Source organism: Micromesistius poutassou (assembly GCF_964030765.1).
Source record: "Micromesistius poutassou genome assembly, chromosome: 10".
NCBI lineage: Eukaryota > Metazoa > Chordata > Actinopteri > Gadiformes > Gadidae > Micromesistius > Micromesistius poutassou.
Genome location: NC_140280.1, coordinates 17,083,720 through 17,111,030, shown reverse-complemented (window position 1 = coordinate 17,111,030; position 27,311 = coordinate 17,083,720). Strand labels below are relative to the sequence as shown.

At 43.6% G+C, this 27,311-nt stretch overlaps 1 protein-coding gene across 1 annotated transcript; it reads left to right on the top strand.

The window, feature by feature from the left end:
• The first annotated feature begins 1,517 nt into the window (after positions 1–1,517).
• clip2 (CAP-GLY domain containing linker protein 2) lies at positions 1,518–26,317 on the top strand. The gene is made up of 18 exons (XM_084474582.1): positions 1,518–1,702; positions 3,575–3,824; positions 7,705–8,258; positions 13,216–13,340; positions 13,968–14,181; positions 16,974–17,171; positions 17,935–18,038; positions 18,348–18,408; positions 20,255–20,305; positions 21,287–21,664; positions 21,822–22,391; positions 22,567–22,621; positions 22,753–22,836; positions 23,129–23,285; positions 23,753–23,924; positions 24,511–24,699; positions 25,051–25,110; positions 25,211–26,317. Exons 2-18 carry the CDS (start codon positions 3,710–3,712, stop codon positions 25,235–25,237), a joined length of 3,114 nt encoding a protein of 1,037 aa, XP_084330708.1. The 5' UTR covers positions 1,518–1,702; positions 3,575–3,709; the 3' UTR covers positions 25,238–26,317.
• The last annotated feature ends 994 nt before the right edge of the window (positions 26,318–27,311 follow it).

Genomic DNA, 27,311 nt, shown 5'->3' with positions numbered 1-27,311 from the left:
CTGAGAAGACAGTGGTGGTAATGATAGGCTATCAGAGCTGTTGGTGGGTGGGAGGAGAGCAACATTGTATTAGGACGCGTGGCTACAATATACCCCTCACATTGAGACAAAGACCCCCCTGCTAAACACCCAGAAATGGGCTTAGACAGGAGCGAAACACTGCTAATTTTTTTGAACCATGCATGGTTTTTATTCCTGGGGATTTCCAAACACTACATCAGAGGCTCTGACTGAGAATAATGCGACTCACACATGGATGTATAACTGTTATCTCCTTTGAAAGGCCATGTGTAAGGATAGAGTTATACCGGGAACATGTGGTCAATGATTCAGATGATTAAAACTTTTGAGGCGCCATCTTCCTAAACCACCCACTGACATGAAAATAATCTACCGGTGTTAAAAAAAAAAGAGTTCCGTAAAAAAATTCTACAGCCGTATAAAATAGGCCTACGACCGAGATTAGAGTACACTGAAAGGCACTGCCCTTATAAGGGCAGTGTACCCATTCATTTCTAACCCTAACCCTAACCCTAACTTTTACAAGTTTTGGGTTAGGGTTATTAGTTAGTTTTGTATATTAGAAAAAGATTGTATTGATACTATAGTATCAATACAATCTTTTTTATGGTTAGTTTGTTGGGCTATACAAAATAATTTAGTTTGCTGGTAATATATTTGTATATACAGTATGTATAGCCTAACAGGCATACAATTAAATAACATCTATTTTTTTTAAATACCATTTATTTTTTGTTTGTTTTTAATTGCTCACATTGTCACATGGTTATGATCCACATAGGCTACTCATCCTACATCCTTAACCAGTATCTCCAGTTTCCCGGTTCAGCTGTCAAACCTAGAATCATCCACGGCGACCAATCGCACCTTCCCAAAATACTGCGTATGAGCTGCCGTGACCAATCACATCGTTCGTATCAAGAGTTATCGCTGGAAAACTCCATGGTATCCAAACCCTGATTGGCTCCGCCCACCCTTAAGGACGAGATAAAAAAAAACCGTACACGTTTAGGTTAAACCCTTTAATCTTAGAATATTCAAATGTTTATCACAAACTGTGTTTACGTTTACTGCTCACGTTTTAGGTGGATATATATTTTGATTAAATGAGTAAGTGCCTACGCATGCATCTGGCGAGTAGACACTGTTCCCATCCCTCCCCGCCCTTTGTTCTGTCTAGTCAGTGGGTTGAGTCAAACATTGGCTTTTTGACTCACAAATCAAAACAGTGTTGCCAATAACACAAGCGAATGGCTTCTACAGCAGTTATATACATCATTAACATCTTATGTTCATTGCAGGATATACATCGGAAAAGTTCGGTTCCATAACGTCACCGGTACTGGGTTGGACTTTTAAACGCAGATTGGACCCGTGTGAAGTGTTGTCTAGTTTTATACATAGTGGTCAATACATTTGTTTTCCCTTTTAGAATACACCTCATAGCAACGAAATGACAGACAGACAGACAGGCGATCTGTGAAGTCGATCGCTGACAGACACTGGTGTTCGCATCATCCACCTCACTGATCCCCACTCTCGCTTTCCAGTTTCTCGGCTCAGCATCCATATTTGCATCCCAGGGAGTGGCTCAACCCACCCGAACCCATTTCCTGCAGGAAAATTTAAAGTTCACCGGTTTTGGACAAGCACCGACGCTCTGTTTTCTTAATCCGTAGAGGTGAGTGTTTAGCGTTTTTCTTTACATGAGATAATATCTGTGTGTTGAATTGAAGGGCAGTCTCTGGACCACGTTGCCGCAGTAGCTACAACAATGGATCAAACTAGCGTTGTGATCAATTGTTGAGGTGCGCATTATCCTCCCAATGCCCTGTATCCACTGTGAATGAAATTAGTTCCCTTGTTGTAAATCTATTGCTGAATGCAATATTAGAGATGCTAAGCGGCAATGGGTCCTGCATTCCTGTGTTTCCAGTTATGTTACCGGCATGTCGGGTCCTTTTAAGATAGATTAGGATAGGACTGATGCTTTATATATGGGCACCGCTCATCTTTATTATAGAATATCCAATTGATTCAGTATAACAACAACAAACCATGGAAGAGAATGCGAGGATATTTTGGGGTTTGCCTGAATAGGGCCTGTGTTGTGTTTTGCAACATGCTGCTTATAACGTCAAATACAATACAAGGCCTTTTGGGTCTTTGGTTATAATTGGGGTACGGCCATTTAGGCAAAGGCCTACGCAGGGTTTCAATCATGAAATGAACCTGTTAAATACACTAAATATCGACCAGCAGTGGCTTGAATAGATAACGATAATGATGATATCATCATATGCACTTGCTTGTAACTTGATTATTACCTATCATCATGGAATGATTTATTGTTTAAAACAATATGATATTGCATAACAAGATAATGATAATGTCATACATTAGGACAAGAACAGGCTGAATGAAAGATTTGCAACAAAAAAAATCCCTATGTCATGTAGAAATAACCAACATTGTTTGAATGTTGAAACACTTCTGGCAGGATTTAGAGATTATTTAGGTTCCAATTTGCACTTTAATCTGGATCATTACTTGTATTACTGACTTGTGAGAAGCTAATCTTAAATAGGCCTGGTTTGAGTGCACAGTGTAGTTCTAGATGACATGGAACTTATCTCTAAAGGGGTTCTGATAGTTTGTAGGGTCTGCTCAAGGGCCCAAAGAGACAGGGGTTCTGATAGTCTATACAGTCTTCTCAAAGGCCCAAAGAGACCAGGTTCTGTAATTCTGTACGGTCTTCTCAAAGGCCCAAAGAGACCAGGTTCTGTAATTCTGTACGGTCTTCTCAAAGGCCCAAAGAGACCGGGGTTCTGGAATTCTGAACTGTCTAAATTCACTGACCCATCTTCCTGTTTAGGCTATAATATCAACACAGAAAGATAACCGTTGTGTATAATACTTGTTTATAAGGGTACAAAGGCAGAGGCTCTTTGTCTCCCTGAAAAAAAATCAGGTTTAAAACTGTAGAACAACCTAAGCTCAAGTAGAACAAAAAAGTATAATGCTGGTGCAGTGAAAAATATATGTGCCATTTTGTAGAAGCTTTTTTCCCAAAAGCATTTTTAAGTACAGTGAATGCACGCTCCAAGCATGGGAGGCCCCAGTGGGAAATCATTTTCAAATGCAGTCTTAGGGCCCTACTCTTCGAGTTGAGCTAGATAGAAACCAAACAACCAAACAACAACAATGTGAATCTCCTTCAGACCAGTATTATCCTTCTAGCAATAAGCTTATATATGCTAACAATTTTGTGCAAAAACATTATACTAACAACATAATTAATCCGTACACACAATTTGATTCTAATTCTAATTCTAAAAAGTGTATAACAAGCAAGAGGCAGACTTGTTAACATTGTTTTTCCATGATCAGAAGTCCAACACATCAAAAGTTCCTAGTGGATGAAAAATGTTTTCTCCTCCTCAGAACTACCCAGATGTAACTACGGTGGCCTGAATGTCCTTTCTCTCTGTTCCTTACACCTATGTGTGTGTATGTGTGTGTCTTTGCCTCCAACCACTCCCACTCCCCACAGCTAAAACATGGAAAAAGACGGACGCCATTCCCACATCTAGTGCCTGGGATCCACGCGCCTTACAACAGGGACACCAGCTCGGCATCAGCCTTAGCCCAAAACGCCCCACCAGTCTCCCTCTGACTGCCGTCTAGAATGAATATGCTCAAATCCAGCGGGCTGAAAATCCCTGGCCGGGGGCCAAAGCATTCCGGCCCAGTGGGGAGGACCTCAGCCGGAGCAGTGTCCGGCACCGTCATCCCTAAAGACAGTAAGCCAGCGCTTCACTCTTTACAATGTAAAATGCCGTGACTCGGTTTGTTATCTTGTGTGACAAAACCATAACATCAGCGTATTGGGAAACACAAACAAACCGTTCCATTTCCGTTCAGCCGGGCTGTGACAATACCCAGTGATGTGTTGTCATGTGTGAACGCATAAATGGATGGAAAGTTAATGTTGGTCGCAAATCTATCCCATGCATGCAATGAGGCGTACAGCTGTATATAGTATACAGCCCAGACCCACTGCACAGTGCAATGTGAGGCAGGATGGTGTGGTGGTAAGGTGGTCGACTCCCAGGCGAAAGGGTCTTGGTTTGAATCCCAATCTGCCTGTAGATATCCCTGAGTACGATGCCTTACCACTACCTGGTCAATAATGACTTGTGTCTACGAAAGTAATTACTAAATAGCAACTGTAAAAATAATGTGATAAGAGTAGTGCCTTAAAATCCATTGTTCTAATAGAGGAAGATTATTAGATCTATTAAAACAGTAGATTTGAATTAAGCAAACTTAATAATAAACTTCCTCTTTTCAAGTCTACTGTTTCATTGAGGACGTTTATTATTAAGGCTAATCCATTTTAGGCCCCAATAGAACAAGCCTATTCTAGATTGCAAAAAAACAATTTGAAAATAAGATACGTGTGACAAGAGTTTGTGTTAATACACTAAAAGCTGGAATGCTTTAAATCTACTTCTGTTTACAAAACCGGTAAATCCCAGCTGTGAAAACACTCAGCTGGGATTTACCAGGGACCTCTGCTTTATGTCTGCAGAAAGGGCAGATATTCTATGCTCCTAAATGTTTGTATGTGAATGCAATTCACAAACAACTTTGAAACTTCTATAAATGTGTATATATATATATATATTTGGCAGTGTACTACAACTCACTGCTCACAATATAAATCCCCTGATTTAGTTAAATTTCTATATATATCTTGAGTAAGAAACTAAAAATTAACTTATAACTAGCATACAAACTCAAATGTAAATGAGTTAGTATGTTTCCTGAGTGACTGTGTTTTTGTAATAATTAATCAATCTGATGAGAAACGCTAAACATAAAGGAGACCTCCTTTTTTCGATGTAAAACAAATATTCCCATGAACTTCCATGACACTATCCCGGTCCACCAGCCCCACCACCTCCACCGCACCCCCACCCATTTCCGTCTGGCCAGCTTGAGGTGGGCGGCGGCAGTGCGCTGAATTGCAGCGGTGGGTGTCATGCTGGAAGACCACTGCAGCCTTCTCCACTTTCTTGCCAGCTGTTTCAGATCCATCGAGGAAGTTGTGAAATAGTTTGTGCTCCCCTTCCCCCAAGCCCCCACTTCCACCCACTGTCCCTGCGCCCTGAGCATCTCAAGCTATGGAGAACTAAAATAACATTTAGTTCTCCTGCTTCCACCTTCAGTCATTTGCATTGCACAGAAGTCACCTTGCTCCAAGCATTGGCCCATGCCCTCTTTGGTCTTTAAGTCCAACCTGCCATAAACACACTTTCCAGCTGCTCTCTGGTCAGCAGTATTAGCATGAGAGATCTCATAGGGTTAGCTAAGGGGCATTCAAACACACAGGTTTCAAATCCTTGAAACAGGATGATGTATGTTGATTATATGTCCGTGAAAAAGGTTTCCCTTGGAATGTTTTTATTTAGCTATCGCTTTAGAAAATAAATAAGACGAAGACATTCTTTTTCTTATAAATGGTGCGTATAAATAAATGGTTTCGTATAAATAAGAGGGTGCTTACAGCTATTATTCTCACAAATGCAGGAACAGGCAGGAACCTTGCCCTATTAAGGCAACTTCCTCCAATGATTAGATGTTTTACTCCTTCTCTGGCCTTAGGCACACTTATTAAGATTTTAATGCAACATTAATGCAAATGTATTGTTAAGGCAGTCTGTAGTGTCAAGTTATACCTAATATAGTTAAGCATGAGCTCGATGGTAAGCTACAACCTCACCCCCGTCAGTACCATATGGATCAAGCAGCCTCCATTTTTAGTTAGCAGACAATGTGAAGAGAAAGTCCAGTCTTTTCTCTCTCTCTCTCTCTCTCTCTCTCTCTCTCTCTCTCTCTCTCTCTCTCTCTCTCTCTCTCTCTCTCTCTCTCTCTCTCTGTAACAGATGTGTATGAATGTACTGTGGGTAATAAAGATAGGGTGAAGAAGGGAAGACCCCCAGGGAGGGAGGAACTGGAGGGGAGAGGGAGAGTGGAGGGGCAGGCTAGGGCTCCCAGGAGCTGTGCGGAGCCCATTGTGCACATCCCATGAATGGTTGGATTGAGCCAGCCGTGGCGGTGGCGGTGGTGGTGGTGGTGGTGGTGGGAGGCGGCAGCAGGGGCCACAATGGTGAAAGTGAGGGCTGTGTTCCCGGGCCTTCCTGCACTTCTGCCAGGGTGTCTTTTGCCCTCAGCAGCCCCCCCCCCTCCATCACCACCACCAACCACCCATCCCTTTCTTGTTCCCTGTTGCCCCGGCAACACAGATCATGGGTCTTGCTTAGTTGTAGATTTTTCTTCAGCACCGGTACGCTGATGATGTGCTGCCAAAAAATAGGCTTTTTTTGGTCCTTTTGTCCATTCTTCTTATTTAAGTTACCCTAGTTGCCGATGCAAAGCGTGTATATGTGAGACAACCAATAGAACTAGCTAGCATTGTTGTTGCTTAAAAGCCCATGATAACCTCTATAAACTGTTGTTTCGCCCATTCAAACCTTTCTTTCTTTGAAACCCCCCCACCACTCTCCACACCCTGCCACTACTTCACAAGCTGTCGATGGACTGCAATACATGGAAGCCCATTCAATCCCAAAGGCAACACATAACACGATGACACTTGATGATTTCCTGCTCTTAGCGAACATACATAACAAATTAACTGCATTCCCCCCATACCCTAAAACAAACCTGCTGTTTTCTACAGGAAGTTAGATAACTACATTTTCCAGTGGTGTTTTTGTTTTTGTTGGTGTTGTTGTCGAATACATACATAATATGAGGATGTGGAAATGAGATAACAAGGCAAAGTTTTTTTTTGTAAGTTGTCATGAATTCGCCTTCATGTTGACCCAGTCTCACAATCCCTGCATATGGGAGTGATTAATGCATTAGACAGAGACCGATTCTGGGCCAATTCTCATTCTGCCAGCTAGACCGTTCTGGCATTGAACTGGACCAGAACCGGAAACACACCCACACATACACGCAGACCAACCAAGCTCCATTTCCCGGCAGTATGGCCTAGTATAGCAGCGGCAGACGCTGTGTGTGCTGTGGTCGCCCTGCCTGGCCTTCTACAGTGTAGAACCAGTGGCGAGGCAGCCTGTCAACACCACGTCAAAGACAGCTCTGTCACTCTTCTCGGAAGCCCGGGTCGGGTTTACATCACAGCACAGCACAACAACAGTTACACACACACACACGCATACACACGGAGAGACACACAGCGTAGATCTCTGACCCACTTTAGCAGCAGGGTGAGTGGCGCCGGTTAATCTGGCCTGAGCTCCACCATTGTGCTGAATGCCATCACATAAACTTTGGAGCAGATAGATGGGTGGTGCTGTGGGGGCGGTCCACATAGGCTTGGAGTTCGGAAGGTGACACAGGGATTCAGTACATGACCTGGTTTTTAGAAAGTCGTTTGAAGAGAGTTTGTAGTTTGGAGACCACGATAGCTGTTGTTTTATGCAATTTTTATGTTTTCTTGTTCATGGACACTATCAGTTTAAATTTGATCTGTTCATTGCTTCGGCATTGATGCTCTAAGTTTCTGCTATATTTGAACAACGATGCCAATCAATGACCTCCCTCGGCCTCTCTCTCCGTCTCCCTCCGTCCCCCTCTCTCTCCCCGCAGACGTCCCGCTGAAGCCCATCACCCCCACCAAGCTGTCGGAGGTGGGCGACGACGTGCTGGGGGACTACGTGGTGGGGGAGATGGTGTGGGTGAACGGCATCAAGCTGGGGGTCATCGCCTACCTGGGCGAGACCCAGTTCGCCCCGGGCCAGTGGGCCGGCGTGGTCCTCAACGACCTGGTGGGGAAGAACGACGGCACGGTGGGCGGCGTGCGTTACTTCGAGTGCCAGGCCCAGCAGGGCATCTTCACGCGGCCCTCCAAGCTCACCCGGCAGCAGGTGGGAGACAGCAGCGACAGCCACTCCACGGACTCCCAGGTGGCGCAGGGACACAGTACACATCACGGCGGCGGCGGCGGTAACGGCGGTGGCGGTGGAGGCGGCGGCGGGGGAGGGGGGATGGGTCCGGGAGGCCAGCGCATAGTGGTGCCCCTCAGGGAGGGCCTGCTGAACAGCGTCGCCAAGACGGGCAACGAGTCGGGTTCCAACATGTCCGACAGCGGCTCGGTGAAGAAGGGCGGGGATAAGGACCTGCGAGTGGGAGACCGCGTTCTGGTGAGTTGCAGGGGGAGGGGCTAGCTTGGGGAGGGGAGGGGAGGGGGGATATGGGACTAGGGTGATGCCCAAAACAAAGGTACCGGGTTCGACTCGCAAATGTCCCAAATTACCTCTGGGTGTCCTTGAACGCAATTTGCAACTGCCACATGCTACTATTATGTATCTGAATTCAAGTCTCTTTTGAAAGAAGCGTCTGCTAAAGTGATCTCAAAACGCTACGAAAGACAAAAAAACGCTTAAGACATAGCCCTAGAGCTTAACGACTTTAAAGAACATTGGGTTTTTATGTGATTCATTTAAGTGGCGACCAGATATTTTAACTTATCCACTGTAGCCATTAACTGATGGCTATAAATCTTCTACTCTGATAGCCTACAGCAGGGCCGGTCTCTTCTCTCGCGAGGCTTCTATAACCTTGGTAATGTTGGACTGGGAGCTGTGGGGTCATTATTGTTGTAGTGAGGGCAATAAGCACACTAAAAATAGCAAAGAATAAATCACATTTCATATTCAGCGGATGGCTATTTATATGATCTGAGTATTTTATTGCTATTGTTTGGATTTGGGATTTTGCTAGCCCCTTTTTGGGGGGGTGGGGGGAGATTGAAGAGACAGGGCCTGGTAAACCAACCATAACATGATATCTTCCCTTTAGCTTTATGTACAGACTTCCAATATGCACAGTCAGCTTCGTTTTCTAAGCTGGCTTCAGGCGTTTGTCTAAGTTTCAAAACTGCTGAAATCTCCCCAGAATCAATCTTCCCTGGTACTAGCGTTCTGCTGTTATCCGAGCTGAGCATGCTGCTGATTCCTCATCCTGTCTGTGCGTACCACTGGAAGGGCACGTCATTCTGGCCAACGCTTGGTAAAACGATCCCCTCCTCTTTTTGTGCATTTTCTCACCCATCCCCAGCAGCACTCTTGAGTTTATTTTCCCCTGTGGCTTATTGGTCGTTGGGTCGTGTTGCCTTCTGTTTACTGCTGCATGGGCACCAGGGACAGCGACTACACCGACCCTGGGTATGGGCGAATGGGTGGCTGTGGCCGCCCTGTCTTTTTCTCTCCTACTGGTCAATATTGTAAATCACCCTGGATTACTTTTAGCACTTAGGAAGGGAGAAGCAGGCCTGACATTGATCAGCGCTATGCGTCTTTCACCATAAGCCGCTCCTCCAATGTAATCTATCTCTCTCTCTCTCTCTCTATCTCTCTCTCTCTCTCTCTCTCTCTCTCTCTCTATCTGGGGTGGGAAAACACAGGGCCCGCTTCCAGTGTTTTGAAAAGGAATCTTGAGTTGGATTTAGTTTAATTAAAATTACATTAATTAAAGGCAGGGAGGCAAACAGAGCCAGCTTCCAGTGTCAGGAATAGTGTTTTGGAAGAGGAATCTCTAGTTAGCTTAGTTTCATTAAAATTATGTTAATTAAGTATCTCTTAATCCAGAGAGATAAGCAGAGGAAAGTATTTTAGCTGCAAGATAATAAGGTGGTTGAGGCTTTTTATTTTTTTCAGTGGTGCCACAAGGTAGAATGGTGTTCTACAATGCCTTACCAAAGTTACAACGTCTATGCCCAATTACAGAAAAACTAATCACCAGGTCAGAACAGAAAGGGCTAGGCCATGTTTTTCCATGTCACGAAAACCCAATACATCAGAGAACAGTGGAAAAGTAGAGAGGATTATGCACAGAGCATAATATAACATAATATAAATGTACAAGCCTCATCTTAATAATGCATTCATCTGACTGTAATATAAAACAGTTTTAATTGGTATCCAAAGAACCAGAGCGCCTGACAACCAATTAAATCTGGTTTTAAAATGTGATCCATCATGGGGTACATCATGGGGGTGTGATTTTCTAAAATGATTCATCATGAAAACATGTACAAGCCAACCTCAGTGGCAAAACCTGTGACTTCTTGTGCATCATTTTCCACCACAATTGTGGCATTTCTTTGATGTTTTTCTTTCTTACTTGGCTTGAATGTGTCCTCACAGTTTGACCACAGGGTTCAAAGACAGAGAGAGAGAAAGAGAGAGAGGGAGAGAGAGAGAGAGAGAGAGAGAGAGAGAGAGAGAGAGAGAGAGAGAGAGAGAGAGAGAGAGAGAGAGAGAGAGAGAGAGAGAGAGAGAGAGAGAGAGAGAGAGAGAGAGATGGATACAGAAGAGAGAGCGAGGGAGTTTGCTTTTGGATGTGTTGCATATGGATTATACGTTAATTAACTGTCGCTTCCGAGTTATCTTAATGAACTAACAGTCAGAGACATGTGGAGAGGTGCCTGGTAGGCCTCTGTGCCTACTTTGCTTGTGTCCGTTTCTCCTCAAAACCTTCACCCTCTGCTCTGCCTAAACACACCCAATCAGCAGCACAGTCTAGAAGCTACTGCAGACACTAATTATTTATTTCAGATTGGTCCCCTAGCAGGCTATCTGGCTCCAACTGGCTTTAGATGTTTTTTATTCAACTGTTTGCAACAGTAATGTGAGACAGAAACACAACTGAGGGCTATGTATATTGTTTAGACAGAGCCTTTGCACTTTGGTTTTGGTTTATGTCAATTCACTTAGAGTGAAGTTCCACCACCTTCAACCAATGTATGATAGTTTAGGGAGTCGTACGGGACAGCCGGTTCCTCTTCACATTGGTGACAGAATACGGGTTAATTTGTTTGAAAAAAAATGAAACAAATCTTTTTATTGTTATTATGGTTACCGCAGGAGCAGCGGTTTTGAAAGGAGTCTTGAGAGCGAGGGAGAAAGGGAGAGAGGGAGAGAAAGAGACAGAAACAGGGGAGAGGGTGAGAGAGCATGAACAGGCACCAATGAGATGAGTTCCTCTGGTTTTGTAGGGTGGGAACACAAACCACATCACTTGGGCCGTTCTTTTAATAGAGACATACATCAATGTAAAACCACTTTTACATAACCATATACATGTGGTGATTTGGATCTGCCACCACTACTGAGGGGACCATGGTAGATCACGGTCTTTAATGAATAGAAGCTATGACTGCATTTCTGAAGCAACCAACCAACACACACACACACACACACACACACACACACACACACACACACACACACACACACACACACACATCAGGAATAAAACACTCTTGTCACTTGCTGGTTGAGGTTTAATAAGGTGTTTATTTTCTAAAATGCTATTACATTTTCATCTTAATGAACGTATAAACGAATTAATGAGCATAACTTGAAGAGCTTTTTAAATTGTACTTCTTACCTTCAAGATATACTGTATATTGGCATATCAATGTTATATAATGGATTTCAAAGGCACACAAAATTGTGTTGTGAGAAACGCTGTCTAGCTTGTCTCTTGTGGCTTAGTCAAAAGTGTTTCCATGCCACATCACACTGTTGAGTTTTAGAAACTAAACAGCGTAGCAAATGAGGGACAGGATGTTTGTACGATGCGCGATTTACACAGCTCTTCCTTTTTTTCATGTGTCACAGTTGCACATGTGTTGACCATGTGTCCCGGGATGAGAGGCATTCGCTGGTAATGGTGATTCAGCACTATGAGGACCACAGGAAGCAGGAAATCCTTGAGATATATTGTAAACAAAGAGCCAGCCGATGTCTCTTGATAGACTGTTTGGTCTAGTTTGGTCCTGATAAATAGTCAACATCATCTTGTTTGTGCCGAAGCTGGAAATTAATGAAAAAATATAATAATTTAATTTATAATAAATTAATTTTTGTCATTTGTATCAGTATAAAGTGAACAGTTTAAAATAAGTTTTTTTTCTTATTTTTGCTGTGTGAGACAGACGTTAAAGTCTGTTGAACGGTTTTATTCATTTTCAAAGGATACAGCAAAGCTGTATCCTTTAACAAAGACTTGTGTTTCCGAAGTGTTTTTCTTACATAAGTGCATGAATTGGGAGAAATTCCATTATCACATGACAAGCAAAAGGGTATTCTTCCTCCAACTCTGGAAATGAGGAGGAGGAGGAGAGTGACTGGGAGTAGTTTGTTCCTTAAAGGTACAGCAGTAACATAGATCCACTTCAACCTGTCTAGACCATGACTTTATAAGACTATATTAACTCTGGACACTATTGACAACACTGAATTTCTGAAAGGAAGTATACTAAAACCAGTGCAGCTCCACTCCATCTGCACACGATAATGAATCCAATAGCAAATAGCTTTAATTTAGTACTTCTTTGAGTACAGATTGAGTACAGTAAACACATTCCCTACAAGCCACCATGAAATGTGCTTAATATTTTTGGTAGCGACCATAACTTGATGATAATGATGATCTCATATTCCTGCTCTCTATTGTATTCGAGAGAGCAGGAGAGAGCCTGCAAACATGCAAACACATAGCTGGCTATGTTTGGTTATTTTATCAGCAAGCCTCAAATCAAATCTTGAGGAATCTCGAAGGCATTCCTCTTATTTTATGTTCCACGCTAAGCCCTTCATCACATGTTGTCCTGTATTGCCAGAGGGTCGACAACAGCTCTCATGCTCTTCTGTGTAGAACATTTTAAGACGATACTAAATGTGCAGCTCCTTTTTTTTTTTACATATTGATGACATTAGAGATGACGACTCCAGTGGTTTTGTTTTCATAGGAAGGTTGGTTGTTCTGAAGATTGAAGAGTGATTTCCCTTAATACTTACTAATTACTAAATTATGTGTGTGTATGCTCTCAATTGAAGATCTTTTTTGCACCATAAATGTTTTTGGAGCACCAGATCTGAGTCTATTATAGTTTGATGTTTATTTTTCAGGTGTCTTCCCTGACCAGCTAACAAATAGCACCATTCACATTCATATTTTTATTCTGTTAACTTTATGGATTATCAGTCAACCCCAACAGCTGTTTTCCCTGTCCCCATCGGCTACAGTCCGTTTCCTCCAGATTGGGCTGTCAGCAGAGCGCTGACGCGTGTGGCCGGTGTGTGTGTTCAGGTGGGCGGCACCAAGATGGGCGCAGTGCGCTACATCGGCGAGACAGACTTTGCCAAGGGGGAGTGGTGCGGCGTGGAGCTGGACGAGCCTCTGGGGAAGAACGACGGTGCAGTCGCTGGGACCAGGTACGCGGATGACACATAGCGATGTGCACAGCAAGAATGAATTAACTAGTCCAATGAATGCTATTGCTGTTGAAAGCTTGCTGATATGTATCATGTGTCATTCATCATGAGATTGAAATAACTGCCTCTGCACCTTTATTAGTTTCTGCTGTCTGTAAATACTCTTTTCGACATCTTTAATCCACTTAACATAAAAAAGAGATCCTCATCACGTGATTTAAATCGATGAAGCATCCACTGCTGACAGTGATAGTATGTTGTACGCTGAATCACTAGAAGACACTCATTTCCTTAGTTGTTAAACAACTGCCTTAGCAGCATTTAATTTCAGCTGAAACAGCAAACGGCAATACCTAATCTAAAACGGACACCACACATACGTCATACATGTTCATGATTACTTCATTTTTAATTGCTGACAATTCAACTTTATTCAACTTTCATCCCTGTGTCCAGAAAAAAAAATGATGCCGCTTGTTTCGATTAAGTATTTACACATGGCAGATGGCAGGCAAACCATGGGCATTAACAAGCTAAACTAACTTCAAAAAAGACCCATACCTTGTTGTTGTTCTGAAGAAAAACTCAGACCTCACTTCCTGTCTATCTGTGCTCCGTCTCGCACAGGTACTTCCAGTGCCTTCCCAAGTTCGGGCTGTTCGCCCCCGTCCACAAGGTCATCCGCATCGGCTTCCCCTCCACCAGTCCGGCCAAGGCCAAGAAAAGCAAGCGCATGGCCATGGGGGTGTCCTCCCTGGCCCACAGCCCCAGCAGCTCCTCCATCAGCTCTGTCAGCTCTGTGGCGAGCTCTGTAGGGGGGAGGCCCAGCCGCGCAGGACTGGTGAGCATAGTCAAGCATAGAACATTTTTTTTCGTTTTGCAAGAGCGAACCTGTGTGATTAATATTACATGGGACTGCATTTATTTAGCACTTTCTTACCTGTGGCCACTTTTTTAATTTGTGCCTAACATTCACCCATTCATGCACTGACAGCGAGGTCAATCACGCATGGCAACAGCTAGCTCATTTAGGAAACGATCAGAGAGTTAAAAAAAACTCTGCTTAGCAGAACTAATCAATATGAAGGGCCATTCATATCAGGGCGGTGACATGCAGAAGTCGTGTGTGATTGTAAATACTTGTCATCGCAGCACGTCTTTCTCGTCCTTGGTTAAAATATATTTAAATGAAGTCGAATCAAATATTGTAATGTTTCTCAGTAAATCCATTTACAATGTTTTAAAAAGCTTTCTGCGTGTTACAAGGTGAGTCGCTATACCTCCGAGTTGTTTCACTGCGGAGGAGTGTGCGGGTGACAGCATCATTTCAAGTAAGGTGTAATTTCTGTCAAACGTAATGGCGGGTAAATCTTTTAGCCGCCCTTCAAACAACTATCTAGCATTTAGAAATTCTCAGACATTTGGTAAGCGCTGAACCGAGCAACTGTCGCCGCACATCCAATAATGTGTACTGATGAGGAAGTGGAGAATGTTAACAGGGTGCGGGGCTCGGGCTGACTTTAAACTAATCCACGCCCGTTGTTAAAACCATGTTGCCAAAGGAAGCCAGGTGTGAGGGAATATAAGGTCCTTTTATTATACACCAAGGCTGGTTAAATCACAGTCCTATATTTAATGCAGTTTGGATCCATTGCAATGAGAGTACTACAGTGTACACTTACAGATTGAACTGATTCACTTACCTCTCAATGTGTGTTCTCAAATTGGGTCTTTGTTTAAGGGTTGATCTTGGACAGCTATACCTCGGTAGAGGTAGCTATGCCTCAGACAATTATGGAGTAATATGACGTCTGTTTTGCTGCCTATCAGACCAGTGTCCAATACCTGTGTCCATATAATAATGTCTTAGCTCTAGTGTAGTTCTCAGTTTGTATTCAGTGTGTTTGGTAGTGGCATTTAAGAAATACAAAGATAAATGCCAACCATAGATGTGCAATAATGCATTAAGAAATGTGATCTATTGTTGACATGCTAAAACTGCAGTGAAAAGACAACATTTAGTATTACTAGGTAATTCTTAGTTCCCTTGTGTTCAATAGTTGGTGGTTATTGTTTTAGAAATAAGGGAAGCACGGCTCCCTTAGCTTGTACCATGCAGGGATCCTCAAGGTTGGTTTCAGAGCTGCGATGGCTTTATTTCTTTTTGAGGTTTCCAGGCCATACAGGCGTCAGAAAAGCCCAGTTCCCCGGTCCCTCGGTGCTGCTAGGCTAGAGAGCCCTGCTGTGTTTCCTGAACCCAGCCGCTCTATTCAAACATAGCCCAGGGGGACGGAAGTAAAACCCACCATTTGCAAATCATCTGCCATTGAACTACACCCATCCAAAAGGTCTGCTACTAGAGTACCCTCTAGTGGTCAAGAACGGAAAAGCATCTTCCTTCAATCCATCCTTTCTCTACCTTGTACAGCCCTCCCAGTCCACTTCTCATTACAACACATGTATTTCAGCTCACTTTCTCCCTCTCTTCTCCGTCCCCCTGGCCATCCTCCCCCCACCACCACCAATCGACCGCCCTCCTTCAACTGGGCGTGCGCTCTCCTCCTGCGGCTAACGCGTACAATGTTATGCTGCTGTATGGGAGATGATTAACAGCACCATTATCTCTTTCAGGGTTTTCCATCCAGATTAGGCTGAATAGCTAATAACGTCTAGGCTCTCCTGATTGATTGAGCTTATATTTGGTGCACAAATAATATATTCTCAGTGTGTATTTAGTGTGTTTAGTAGTGGCATTTAATAACTGCAATAAGAAATGCAAAGATGTGTGCGGTTATGCGTTTGGAAATACAGTCTTATTGTAGTTGTTGTTGACATGTTCAAACTACTTTATATGACAGATTATCACAGTTAACAGACGACATTTACTATTACTAGGTAATACTTAGTGCACTTGTGTTCAATAGTTGGTGGTTATTGTGTTAGAAATAAGGGAAGCACGGCTCCCTTAGCTTGTACCATGCAGGGATCCTCAAGGTTGGTTTCAGAGCTGCGATGGCTTCATTTCTTTTCGAGGTTTCCAGGCCATACAGGCGTCAGAAAAGCCCAGTTCCCCGGTCCCTCGGTGCTGCTAGGCTAGAGAGCCCTGCTGTGTTTCGTGAACTCGGGACGGAAGTAAAACCCACCATTTGCAAATCATCTGCCATTGAACCGATTCAAAAGGTCTGCTACTAGAGTACCCTCTAGTGGTCAAGAACAAAACACAGTCTAGTCTCATCCAACCCATGCTACCATGTGCAGCACTCCCAGGTGTCCTTTCATTACTCTCTTTCACTCTCTTTTTGTCCTAATGTTGCTTCTTCCCTCTCTTCTCCGCCCCTCTGGCCCTCCTCCACCCACCACCACCAACCGACTACCCTCTCTCCACCCGGCGCGCCCTCTCTTCCTGCAGCTAGCGCAGACTATACAATGCTGCTGTATGGGAGATGAATAAAAGCATCAATACGTTTGAAGCATATTCCTTCCAAACGTAGCTGAATTAATAATAGTATCCCGGCTCTCCTGATCGATTGATCTTATACATGGTTCACAGACGATATACTTTGTGCCACCACCACCCACCACCACCACCAGCCGCCCTCATTTGAACCCGGTGCACCCTCTCTCCTCCCGCAGCTGACGGAGACGTCGTCCCGCTACGCCCGCAAGATCTCGGGCACGACGGCGCTGCAGGAGGCCCTGAAGGAGAAGCAGCAGCACATCGAGCAGCTCCTGGCCGAGCGGGACCTGGAGCGGGGCGAGGTGGCCAAGGCCACCAGCCACATCTGCCAGGTGGAGAAGGAGATGGGACTCCTCAAGAACCAGCATGTGCAGGTGAGCCCCTTTCGGTGGTGTGTGTTGTTCACTATGACATAGCGATAACGTAGGTTTGAATGTATTGAATGAGAGCCGAGTCATTACTACGCATGGGCACACCGATGTTTCTATTTCAGCTCTCCGTTTTACTTATGGAATTTAGGGGGTGCATGTAACGTGTATAGTCACTGCGTCATCAGGCTCATTGGTTTTGCATTGCACTGGTGAGATGGACCAGGCTACCAGTTGGTACAGTGGGTAGGCTTGTTATGGCTTATTAACACTTGACACTTGATGGTAAAATAAGGGACCCTTAAGCTATGTATGGATTTAACTTATTCCTTGACTGTAGTTTAGTTTTATTTAGTTTTATTTTGCTTCTGGAGGCTAAGGTATTCAATGGGTGAGAATAGAGAATGCCATTTGATGTTGAAAAAGAGGGAGATATTGAAAAGTCAACTAGCGGCCATCATAATAGAGTGGGGGAGGTTCCGCACTCAGTTCTCACCGATGATCTGCACCAAGATGGCCGCTAGAAGGCCCACTGAGGATAGCATCACGGCCAAGTTATGATTCATTTAAAGCCAGCCGCTTCAGTGCCAGGAGAGCAACAGCAGGCAAGTGAAGGCTAGACTGGAGCTAATGAGCTGATTAGCAGTCCACTTGCCTAAAGGGTTATTATTCTCTCAGAGCTTTGAGCAGCTTTGAGAACGTGAGTCTTCAAACGAACATGTCCTTGCACTAACGAATACGTGTTTTGTTGATGCTGTTTTAAATACAGTATGTCACGGAGAATGAGAACACCATGCAGCAGGTGAAAACTCTGCTAGCCAGCACGCAAAAAGACAAAGTGGAACTGGCCAATCAGCTTGAAGAAGAGAAAAGGTATGCAAGTCACATCTCCATGTCAACTTCTAGACCACATATGTTGTTGGCATAGTTACTAGTGTAATGTATACACTATTTTGTGTTTAGGTCACCTGTAGAATGATTTAAATATATATATTGTACACATGTAAGACGATGAGATACACGTCATGCTTTGTACTAACTAAAATATGGCATTGTGTTTCAATAATTACAATATTCCATACGAAGGTTGCATTGACAGTATCATGACAATGAAGAGGCCAGGAGGTAGACAGGAAGTGGGAAGCTATTCTGTTACCTCACCGTGACTTCCTGTCCTCACAGGAAGGTGGAGGACCTCCAGTTCAGAGTGGAGGAGGAGTCCATTACAAAAGGAGATCTGGAGGTATTCTATCAGCACAAACAAACACCAGATACCTGTTTAATCATCCCGGGTGGATTCATGAGAGACATCACAATATTGATGGGCAGACATGGTCTGAGTGATTAAAAAACAACTGAAGAATCAAATGCTAGATAGATATTTGTTCCACCATGTGAAACAATGGGTGTGTTCTCATGCAGTCTGCCACATGTTTATTTGAAATTCATTGGCCAACGTTTGCTCCGGCTGCATCTCATTGGGCATTTTATGTCCAATTTTTTTGTAGACAAGCACAAGTGAGGCTTTGTATGCTCTTTGTGTGTGCCGTATTGTACCTTGTGTTGTATTTGCATACTGTTTCCGAAATACAAGCAATGCTGACTTATGGAGTAGGATAAAACAGATAATTGGCAGAGCACCCTAATAGGATGAGGCGCTCTATAATTACGATTCAAATTATATCTGATGGGAAAGGCAGACTGAAGTTCCTATTGGTTGATCATCGTGCCATGGAGCCATGGCACAGTGTTTAGTCGGTTTGTCTGACAGTATCGATGACATGGGTAAGTACAAGCTTAACAAGCAAGACTCTGTTTCATCTTGATTGAGGGGGATTCTGACCTAAATCCCCAATCCAAATCCCTGCCCTCGACCACCATCCTCTACCCACTCACTCTAGTGATCATTGGGTCTTCACTGGCAGTTCAAAGCCCTGAATGATCCCACATCAACAACTATGCTGTAGCTGATAATTGAACTCACTGGCAAGTTTTTTCTCTCAGTTACCCTGTGGTCTGTATCATTTCTAATTTCTATTTCCAATCCCATGGGATGAAAGGTCCGACAAGAACACAGGAGAATCACGATAAAACCAATTTGGTGTAGACATGCTGCATGCATTTCTTACTGGAACTCACATATTCCTTTAAACATGCAAAGCATTCTACATTTGTTTGAAGTAGAGGTAATGCACAACCACATACTCAAGGATATATTCCAATTTTTACCAGATTAAAACAATATCGCATGTGAATTTCTTTCCTTTCTGAACTTTTTTCCACATGGGATATCTCCTCGATCTGTATTCTGGGTTTCTTGCCCTCCTTTTTTTTGTCCTCTTTCCTCTCTTATTTCCTCCACCTTTCCCTTTCTCTATTTCTATCCCCCTCTCTCTGTAGACTCAGACCAAACTGGAGCACGCACGCATACGTCAGCTGGAGCAGAGTCTGATGCTTGAGAAATCAAGAGCAGGGGCGCTCCAGAAAGATTTAGAAACCAACAGGGTAAAACCCCGAGAAGCCCGGTGCTTGTAGCCTCGCTCGACCAGAACATCCTGTTGTTTGGTTGCTTTTTTTGTCGTGCCATTTCGCACCCATTTTTCGGTTGCATTCGTGGCTACATCAGTTCCAAGTGATCATGCACTGCTCTTTTTATTTATCGTTGTACTTTTACACATTTCATTTGCCCGATTGTTATTGTCTCATTCTCCAAACATGTGTTTAAGCATGGAGAAGGATGTCTGTGTAGACATTGTACAGAATGAAACAACAATATTAATCGTATCGTTTTAGTTAAAAATCGCTCGTATAAATCAATATCGGTCCATACTTGGTTGGCACACGTGGACTTGCTTGACTCTCCCTTCCTCTGACATTCAAAATCATTCCTCTGTTGAACTCTGCAGACATACAAACCTCAGTTAAAGGATCTAATTCACAGGTAAAAATATGTAAAGTTGAATTCAAATACGGTTTAAATGGCCGTGCCTTGACAATCAACCATGGCACCCAAAGGTTGAGAGATCTCGGAATAATCGACACGTCTATCCAAATCCGTACAAAACAAAAAGGTCTGCTTTTGCCAACAGGGAAGGCCCAACCATGATGCAGTGGCCTTGAGGTTGGGTAAGAGAACTAAGGTGAAAAAAAGACTCACGCCGTGGCATTGATTCTCTGCTGACTTATCTCATGTCTTGACTTCAAACTGCCCTGTGACGTCGTCAAGGATGTCAAACCTTTCGTAGACCTTTCATCTTTTTCTCTCTATCGCGTGTTGGTCCGCAATCTGATATTGCCAGACTCGATCAACACCGCAACACTGCAATTTAGCACACTTTGTGTCCTGGTGGTTGAAATTAACATCTACACCCCTTTCTCCTCTCTTTTTCCCTTTCTCTGACATTTGAGTGATAGGTATACAGTTTAGGTTGTTTGGTAGTGCCTGTCCATAAGTAGATAGCAGCATTATGATGATGAGATTCAATCTTTGCTTGTTTGAGTTTTTCTCCTTTGATTTATTTCCTTTTTGCTTGGCAGTTACTAGGCAATACGAATGGCTTTCGCTATCGTCTTAAATTCCTGTTTTAGACATTTAATAGGCTCTACAAATCTTGGAGACAGTGGCACATTGGTTTGTCTTTTGGCTTTGTATTTGTTAAATTCATAATAGATTGGAAAGAAAGATAAAATGTAATCTGGTGGTAAAAAATTGTGATTTTTTTCTTGGAATTTGGGATATTTGTATGAATAAAAATGTATTTGCTTCATACATATTTATTTAAAATATATATTGAAGTACAGCGAGAGCTAAAACAGAAAACAATCTGCCACTGTTACAATATTTTGGAGTTGTTACTGATGATGACTCTCTTGGACTGTGGGATTTTCATGACGTCCCTAAAGTATCAATGTTCTGCTGCTCTAAGGGTGGCAGGCTTTGTGCTCATGATACCTTAAAATATGTCGGTGTGCTGCTGCTTTTGATTGTGTCACCCTAGCTAGTGTGGCAACCATTCAACATACCGCCATTGAACAGGAGGCAGGCATTATCCCTGGCCCCCTCTTCTTCCCTGATACCAGAGTCTTCTCGTCATGACGGCTCCCCTTGTCTCTCTATCCAGCAAACAACGGTGGAGGAGAAGAGCCGCATCGTGCAGCTGGAGGAGGAGCTTACACTGAGGCAGGCCGAGGTGGCTCAGCTCCAGGCTCAGCAGCTCACCACCGGCGAAGACGGCCAGGGCGGTCAACAGGACTCCCAAGCGGTGACGGGTGCTCAGCCGGAGGCCGTCCTCCGGGAACAGCTGCTGTCTGCGGGCCGCGAGCGCCTTAAGGAGAGCAGTGAGCTCAGGCAGAAGCACGAGGAGGCTCTGGCCGCCGGCCGGCAGGAGATGGAAACGATGAGGGAGCTGGTAGAGCGGCAGAACCAGGAGATCGGCCTGCTGAAGCAGAAGGTCCAACAGGCCACCAGGGAGAACATGGAGATGATGGACAGCTGGAAGGTAACATGTTTTTTTTTTGTTTTTTTTTACGTGAAATAAGGCATTCATAAAATTGTAATAACTACCCCCATGTAAAAGCAGGGCAGTTTTGTGTGTGCGCTGAAATCCAAACATGAAATCCTCATGAAACTGAAACTACTCCCATGGCGTTTGACAGGTGAAGCTAGAGACCATGGTCTGTGACCACCAGCGCTCCTACGATGAGCTGAAAGCCACGTTGACCGGCGACCGGGCCACCCCGGCCGGCCAAGAGCAGGACCCGCAGGAGCTGAGGGCCTCCCTGGAGAGCCTGAAGATGGAGCACATGCTGGAGGTGGAGAACCTCAAGGCCAAGCACAAGATCCAGGCGGCCATCCTGACCAAGGAGCATGAGACCCTCAGCGTGAGGCTGCAGGAGGCCCAGGAGCAGCTGGCCCAGGGCGGGGCGGTCGACACCCAGGGCCTGAAGGAGGCCGCGGAGGAGCTCAGCACCGCCACGGAGAAGCTGCAGAGGGCGGACGAGCGGCTGGCGGTGATGGAGGAGCTCCGGGCGGAGCAGGAGAGGAGCGGGCAGGATCTGAGAGAGAGGCTGGAGCTGTCAGAGAAGAAGATGAGCGATTACCAAGCCCTGCAGAAGGCTCAGATGGAGAGCCGGGAGGAGATCCAGAAGCTGGAGGAGAAGCTCAGGGTGATGGCCAACAGACTCCAGGCTATCCAGGCGGACCGCTTCATGTCCCACGATGCCAACGTGGGTACAAGGGGGCTCGTCGTGTCTAGATGTTGGTGCTCACATGCTCTCTCAGCTATGGGAAGAGAACATACCCATGTCTGTACCATTATGTAGATAGCTGCACTTTCCACCCACAAAAGTTGTCTTCAATTTCTTAATTTCTTCTACCATAATGTCATCCGTTCCTGTTTAGGTTATAGAGGACAATGCGCTCTCTGATGAAAAGACACGAAAACAGAATATTGAAGGTACTTTGTGTTTACATTGTTTGAGCATATGGGTAGTATTATTTTATTTTTTTACAGAATATAATCGAATATCCTATTAGACTATTTACGGAAAAAGACAAATGGCAAAATTATGTTTGTATTTTTTCCAGAAACAATGGAGAAGCTGGTGAAAAGAGAAAAAGAGGTCTCCACTCTCAGTACGCACGTGGATGCGCTGAAATCACAGATCTCTGGTAAACTGACTTCACATGCATATTTATTGTATAACAACACCATGTAAGGCCATGGCATAATAATAATAATCACCAAATATCCATGTTATCTAGGCTAGCATGACTATTATGACTTATTAGTTTGGGAGTTTATTTCACAATGATTCTGAAAAGTTTAGGGCATGAAATGTAATAAATAATTTGATTATTGTCTTTCCATCTTGAGTGTTGGTTGTAATGTTTAACATTAACATGTAAAACCATGTAAAACAGTAAACAATGACGAGCTTTTATGGTGTGCCCTTCACATCAGCTCTGGAGGGCAAGGTGCGCTTGGGGGAGAAGAGAGCCGACGCCCTTGCCAGGGAGAAGCTGCGCCTGGAGGCGGACCTTGAGTCCATGACCAAGAAGTCCCATGATGCATCTGGGCAGCTGGTTTTCATCAGCCAGGAGCTACTGAAAAAAGAGAGGTGAGCAACTGCCACTCAGGCCAACCCATATGTCCACCACTGGTTTATTTTGAGTTGATTGGACAGCAACTTTTAGTTTAAGACTGTTGCCTAGACACTCTGCAGTATGTGCTCATTATTTAACACCCAATGTAATACAAATATTACAAAAATGAAAACCCACTATGATGGGTCAGCGTCAGTATATACAGACAGCACATCAAGAGCTACCATGTCCATTAATGACTAATTATTATATTAAAACTGTTAAATTTGAAGAAGCATTGGCATGCACCTATTTATGGTCTTTGTCAATATTGACAATATTTAAGTATAAATTCAGTCTAAATAAATAGAAATATTTATCATGGTCATTCGAAATTCCGAAGGAAACCCTGGACCCTGCTCACATTGCCCCCTAGGGTACGCGTACCCTTGGTTGGGAACCCCTTTATTAACCATGGTCTTTCTCTTTTATTCCCCACCAGGAGTCTGAACGAGCTGCGTGTGCTACTGCTGGACTCCCACCGCCACTCGCGGGACATGGAGCGAGACCTGGAGCGGGACCTGGGCAGGGAGGTCCACAAGGCCGAGTGGAGGGTGAAGGAGCAGAAGCTCCAAGAGGACATCAAGACTCTGCGCGACAAGCTGCTCCTACTGGTGAAGAGGGTGTGGTTGTGGGGGGGGGGAACGCTAGGATTGTTTCGATGGTCCAGTGTCCTTGAGGATTTGAACCAAATCCTTGAGTGAGACCTGAGGAACAGTGTCTTGTGTCCGGTGAACAAGCAAGTTTGAGATCCATCGATATGAGGGGGTTGTATGTGAAGCCCGGGATGCACTCGACTTGCTGGCTTTCCCTGTGGTTGCTCTTAAATCAGTCCATTCTCCTCTATAAAATTAATTCATTGATTTGGGTTATTCCTGCATTACAACAACACATTACAACAACACTAAGTGTTTCAGTATTAAGATATCTAAAACATTTTGAAGCACACTGTGTTTAGGCAGATCCACATGAATGTGTTAAAACTGAGAACATTCATTTTGAGAATTAGATAAATGATTAAAAAAAGGTGTTTCCATTTCTTGCTACGTGACTGAAACAGTGGTGGGAATTTACGCAAGTCCATGCATGCAACTACAGATACTACAGGTATTAATACTCTTTACAATTATCCACAACAACAACAAAACACTCTGACTCCTTAAATGTGTCTCCCCCCCCCCCCCCCCCCCCCCCCCCCAGGGTCGGGAGCGTTCCTCCCCGGACCACCGGAGGTTCTCCATGCTCGACCCCTCCACCTTGGACTCTGAGGTGACGCGGCTGCGCCAGAGGCTGCTCAGCACAGAGGACGCCCTGAGGAACGCCATGGAGCACAACCAGCACGTGGACCAGCTGGTGCAGGCTATGGGCAGGCACCCCGACAAAAGCCCCGTAAGACATTGATGTTGCAGTCATACCAGTGGTGCCTAATATAACTCGACCCAAGATAAGCTAGGGTATATTAAGGAACAGCTCCAATAGTACACAGATCTGATGCTAAAAGATGGAGCTATACAAAACCATTGGTATTTTCCCACTTTAGTTTTTAATGCAAATACTTATTTGTATTAACTCCAAGAAGTAGCTCCTGTGTTGATTATTGTCCGACAAGTAAATAGTGCTGGTATTTTATCAGCAGGGAAATTTTATTCTTTATACAAATTCTATGAAGTTTGGTTTTAACTGCTCCAGTGTCCATTCTAACATATATATATTATTTCTGTTTTCTTCAATAATTTCCAGGTTCATGGGGCAAATTCAGCTAATGGAATTCATCAGCAAGAGGCCGACCTGACCCAAGATGTTTGTATTTCTTTATTATTGTCATTTATCATGGCTGTTAGTAATACATGATTACATGTATACAGAGTGTCTACCTCTTACATCACTCTTTCTTTCCCAGGAACATGCCAGGATGAGAGAAGCTTGAATTGGGTCACACAGAGGTACATTGCCAACATGAGAAAATAAAGACAATTTGATGTTCAGCCTAATGCTATGATGGACTCCTGAAGAACTTTTCTTCCCTTTGCAGTTAATACCAAAACAATGATCCTTCTAAACTGAATTTATTTGTTACTGGAAACACCTATTAGCCAATTGCAGACAGAGTCAGCTCAATGTACTATGAATTGTGGATGGCAAATGGACTTCAAAGTGACATGGTATTATCGTTTCAAAATAAAAATTGGGATGGGATAGTTTGTGATGGACAGCTTGGATCCAGGTGTTTCCTAGGAAAACCAACCCTAAACTCCTGAATCTTGACTCTTGTATCCTGAGTTGGAGGACAGTTGGTGAACAGTTGGTGGACAACGACTGAGAAGAACCTAAGGGGTCCGATGCACCCTGCCTCTTTTATTTATTGCTCATACTTTGCTACTATGCCTTGTAACAATGCTCTGTCAAGTCAGTGGTGTTTGGCCAGCGAGAACCCCCCCCTCCCCCCCCCCAACAAGTGGCTTAATCTGAGGACTGAAAATAAATGGATGTTAATTAAATCGAGAGCCCTGCTGTGTTTCCAATGTCCACTTGTGTCAATGGAATGACTAACGAGTCGTTTTGTAATGAAGCGTTCCATAAAAACTCAATCTACTACCATTATACCTCCAGTGATGTTCTCCTTCTTTCCCTGTGTTCCTGTGCATATGACTCCTTTCATACCCCCTCGTGTGATTAAATGTGATGCTGAACATTGTGCACATCAAGGCCTTTCTTTTGCTTTAGAGATACAAAAGGGCTTAAAGTAGAAGGAAAACAATGGGAGTTCTTCACCTTGGCTATTATTTTCCAACATGCTACCAAATCCTAAATACTGTAAGTCTTCCAAATATTGTAAATTCCAAATCACCGCTCAATTAAGATGTAGGCGACTGACACTCGGAGGCCCTTCTGTGAGCCAGTGTTACATGGACACAAATTCTTATCAGTATTGGGGGGACTTCGGTCAGCTAATGTTCTTGTTTTTCATTGAATACTTTATAAGATATTCTCCAATGGAAGATTTATACCCTTGATTATTGCTGCAACGGTTTCAGAGATTGAGTCATTAAATATTAACAATGTGGGCAAAGTGTTGTGGTGCTTTATTTCAGAGTTTGTCAGTGCATTATTTTTCTCAAACTTTATTTTAAGTAAAGCCCAGTCATATTTCAATTTAAAAATATGAATTAACATTTGTTTTATTAATAACGTTCCTTATTTTTTAGACATCAAATGAAGAGAGGTAATACACAGTGTCAGTAGAGGTCAAAGGCATGTGTAGCAAAATCGGGAAAAGTGACAATTAATCACAAACAATGCAAATTATTCTAGAGATTTAACAAGCCACTATAAAAATAATACCTATCAGTATGTTATACATTGACCAATAAACTTTTTTTCGACAAACACATTTTTTACCAGATCCTTCCACTCCACAACAGATGGGCTTTAGCTTGTTTGTTTGTATGTTTTTATTAGGATTTATAGCGTCTACATTGAGCAAGGAGAACGTCTAATTAAGTAATGGTCGGTGTTCCAAACCCTAATTCATATACACAACGCACAGTTGAAGTTGTTCTCTTTTAAGTGTTTAAAGCACATTTGCCACAGTTGTACATCTCACTTAACATGAAAACACACAATTCTTCCCTCACCAATTGTAACCTTTGGACTGTTTGTTTTATTTTCCCCCTACTATACAGAGGTACACGTATTCTCCCAGTCAGTACATGGCTTTCAGGAGACCTCTACTGGGAGGGTTTTGAAATGCAAATAGAGGTTTGGGTAATAATCAATTCATTGTGGGTTTGGCTAAGAAACTGAAAAGGACAGAGGCAAGTAATATGAGATGTGGATTATATCTTCAAAAATGTTGGAACATGTAGGCCAACTTGATGAAATTATAAATATTCTTACTATGCATGACAAAAATGGGTTAATTAAGTTGAATTGATATTGTGTAGGTAGATCTATGTTAATTCAATGTTAGTATAAAGTTCATAATTAGCTATTATTATTAT

What these genes read in the sequence shown, in the direction of transcription:
- clip2 (XM_084474582.1), top strand. Translation starts at nt 3,710, where the DNA reads ATGAATATGCTCAAATCCAGCGGGCTGAAAATCCCTGGCCGGGGGCCA. An exon ending in TTACAAAAGGAGATCTGGAG is followed by an intron (nt 18,409 to 20,254) that starts GTATTCTATCAG and finishes TTTTGCCAACAG; the next exon opens with GGAAGGCCCAACCATGATGC. An exon ending in GCTGAAATCACAGATCTCTG is followed by an intron (nt 22,837 to 23,128) that starts GTAAACTGACTT and finishes CCTTCACATCAG; the next exon opens with CTCTGGAGGGCAAGGTGCGC.